This window comes from Trachymyrmex cornetzi, unplaced genomic scaffold (genome assembly GCF_001594075.2).
Source record: "Trachymyrmex cornetzi isolate Tcor2-1 unplaced genomic scaffold, Tcor1.1 scaffold25, whole genome shotgun sequence".
Classification (NCBI taxonomy): Eukaryota; Metazoa; Arthropoda; class Insecta; order Hymenoptera; family Formicidae; genus Trachymyrmex; species Trachymyrmex cornetzi.
Genome location: NW_017297166.1, coordinates 278732 through 280935, shown reverse-complemented (window position 1 = coordinate 280935; position 2204 = coordinate 278732). Strand labels below are relative to the sequence as shown.

The following is a 2204-nucleotide window of genomic DNA, read 5'->3' as shown; positions in this document are numbered from 1 at the left end:
ATAATGCAATCTCTATGCTTAATTTAATTGGTAACAAATGATTAATATTGTAACCATCATTTATTAGTGAAGAATGCAATCTAATCTCGCACAGGATGGTACATACCGAAGTGAAATCTCACAAATGCGGAGTGTGTGGTAAAACATTTAAGAGAAAAGATAATTTGCATCAGCATGAAATAATTCATACCGGTGAAAAACCATATCAATGCGAATTTTGTGGCAAATCATTTAAGTGAGTAACAAAAATCAGAAGAATTAATTAATAATGCAATCTCTGTGTTTAATTTAATTGGTAACAAACGATTAATATTGCAACGATCATTTTTTAGTCAAAAATCGAATCTAAACGAGCACAAGAAGGTACATATCGAAGTGAAATCTCACATATGCGGAGTGTGTGATAAAGCATTTAAGAGAAAAAAAAATTTGCATCAGCATGAAATAATTCATACCGGTGAAAAACCATATCAATGCGAATTTTGTGGTAAATTATTTAAGTGAGTAACAAAAATCAGAAGAATTATTTAATAATGCAATCTCTATGCTTAATTTAATTGGTAACAAATGATTAATATTGTAACCATCATTTATTAGTGAAGAATGCAATCTAATCTCGCACAGGATGGTACATATCGAAGTGAAATCTCACATATGCGGAGTGTGTGGTAAAGCATTTAATACAAAAGGTAATTTGCAACGGCATGAAATAATTCATACAAGTGAAAAACCATATCAATGCGAATTTTGTGGTAAATTATTTAAGTGAGTAACAAAAATCAGAAGAATTATTTAATAATGCAATCTCTGTGTTTAATTTAATTGGTAACAAACGATTAATTTTGCAACGATCATTTTTTAGTCAAAAATCGAATCTAAACGAGCACAGGGTAGTACATATCGAAGTGAAATCTAACATATGCGGAGTGTGTGGTAAAGCATTTAAGAGAAAAAAAAATTTGCATGAGCATGAAAAAATTCATACAGGTGAAAAACCATATCAATGCAAATTTTGTGATAAATCATTTAAGTGAGTAACAAAAATCAGAAGAATTATTTCATAATGCAATCTCTATGCTTAATTAAATTGGTAACAAATGTTTAATATTGTTACGTTTATTTTTTAGTCATCAATCGAATCTAGCCAGGCACAAGAGAGAGATACATAACAATGAAAAACTTTACAAGTGTGCCCAATGTGAGAACTGTTATGCAACAAAACAAAGTTTGCGTCATCATATAAACGTGAAGCACAACGGTGAAAGAACCGTATAAATGTAACGAATACCCAACTACATTTATCTATTTTCCATTCCATATTACTCATACAAAAATATATAGAGATGGGAAACTACATCTTTGCGAGGAATGTATGTACCTTCAAATTATCGTTAGTGTTCTATTCAATTATTTCTCATTTGGTTGTTCTTTTATTTTTACTTTTCTGTACATATAAATATGCTGGATTTTGTTTGCGGCATAACTTTTACTTCCAATGATAACTTAAACGTTCATAAATTTGTCCATGGCGATTAAAAGTAGTATGAATGTTTGGTGTGTGACAAGAGCTTCCCGCGAAAAGATGATGTTATTACACATATGTTAAATCAGGTCATTCATGAGAAAACGTTTAAATCCATTAATAAATTCTCATTTGTCTTCTTATTTGTGATATATATTGGATTGAAAGAAAAATTCTGCGGTACTTTATTAGCACAAATTGGAAATACAATAGTTTCGTTAAAAATGATGAAAGTTAAAATTTAAAAACGGTTTCAAAGTTTGAAATCTCTACTTTCGAACGATTACTGTATGTTTTAAATTTATGTGGGTTTGTCATTTTTATATATAGAAAGCTATGAGATGAAAGAAAGGGAAATTTATTTCCTCACTTCAAGGGAATGTCACGTGCCAAAAAAATTTGCAAAAATTATCGGTTATCTATATGATGAAAATTTGGAATTTTTTCAAAATAGTAAAAAAAAATATTTCTACGATTTTTTGTTCTTGAGTTATTCGCGAATTTAGTAAAAAGGAGCATTCTGAATTTGATTGCTCATAACTACAATAAAAATCATCATAACGCAATTAATACAACAGATTCGTAAAGCTGCAATGTTGCTCCATCAAGTGGTATAATTATCAATTTAAAAAATAGAATTCAGGTACATTTGAGTTAAAAATGTGATACTATTATCCCCCCC

General features: G+C 29.4%; 1 protein-coding gene across 1 annotated transcript in view; it reads left to right on the top strand.

Moving 5' to 3' along the window:
• Positions 1 to 95: 95 nt before the first annotated feature.
• The window catches only part of LOC108761505 (gastrula zinc finger protein XlCGF7.1-like), a 9207-nt gene continuing 7098 nt past the window's right edge, over positions 96 to 2204 (top strand). The window contains exons 1-2 of the mRNA XM_018508103.1: positions 96 to 235; positions 1128 to 1258. Coding sequence (XP_018363605.1) covers positions 96 to 235; positions 1128 to 1258 — 271 coding nt within the window. The remainder of the gene's footprint in view (positions 236 to 1127; positions 1259 to 2204) is intronic.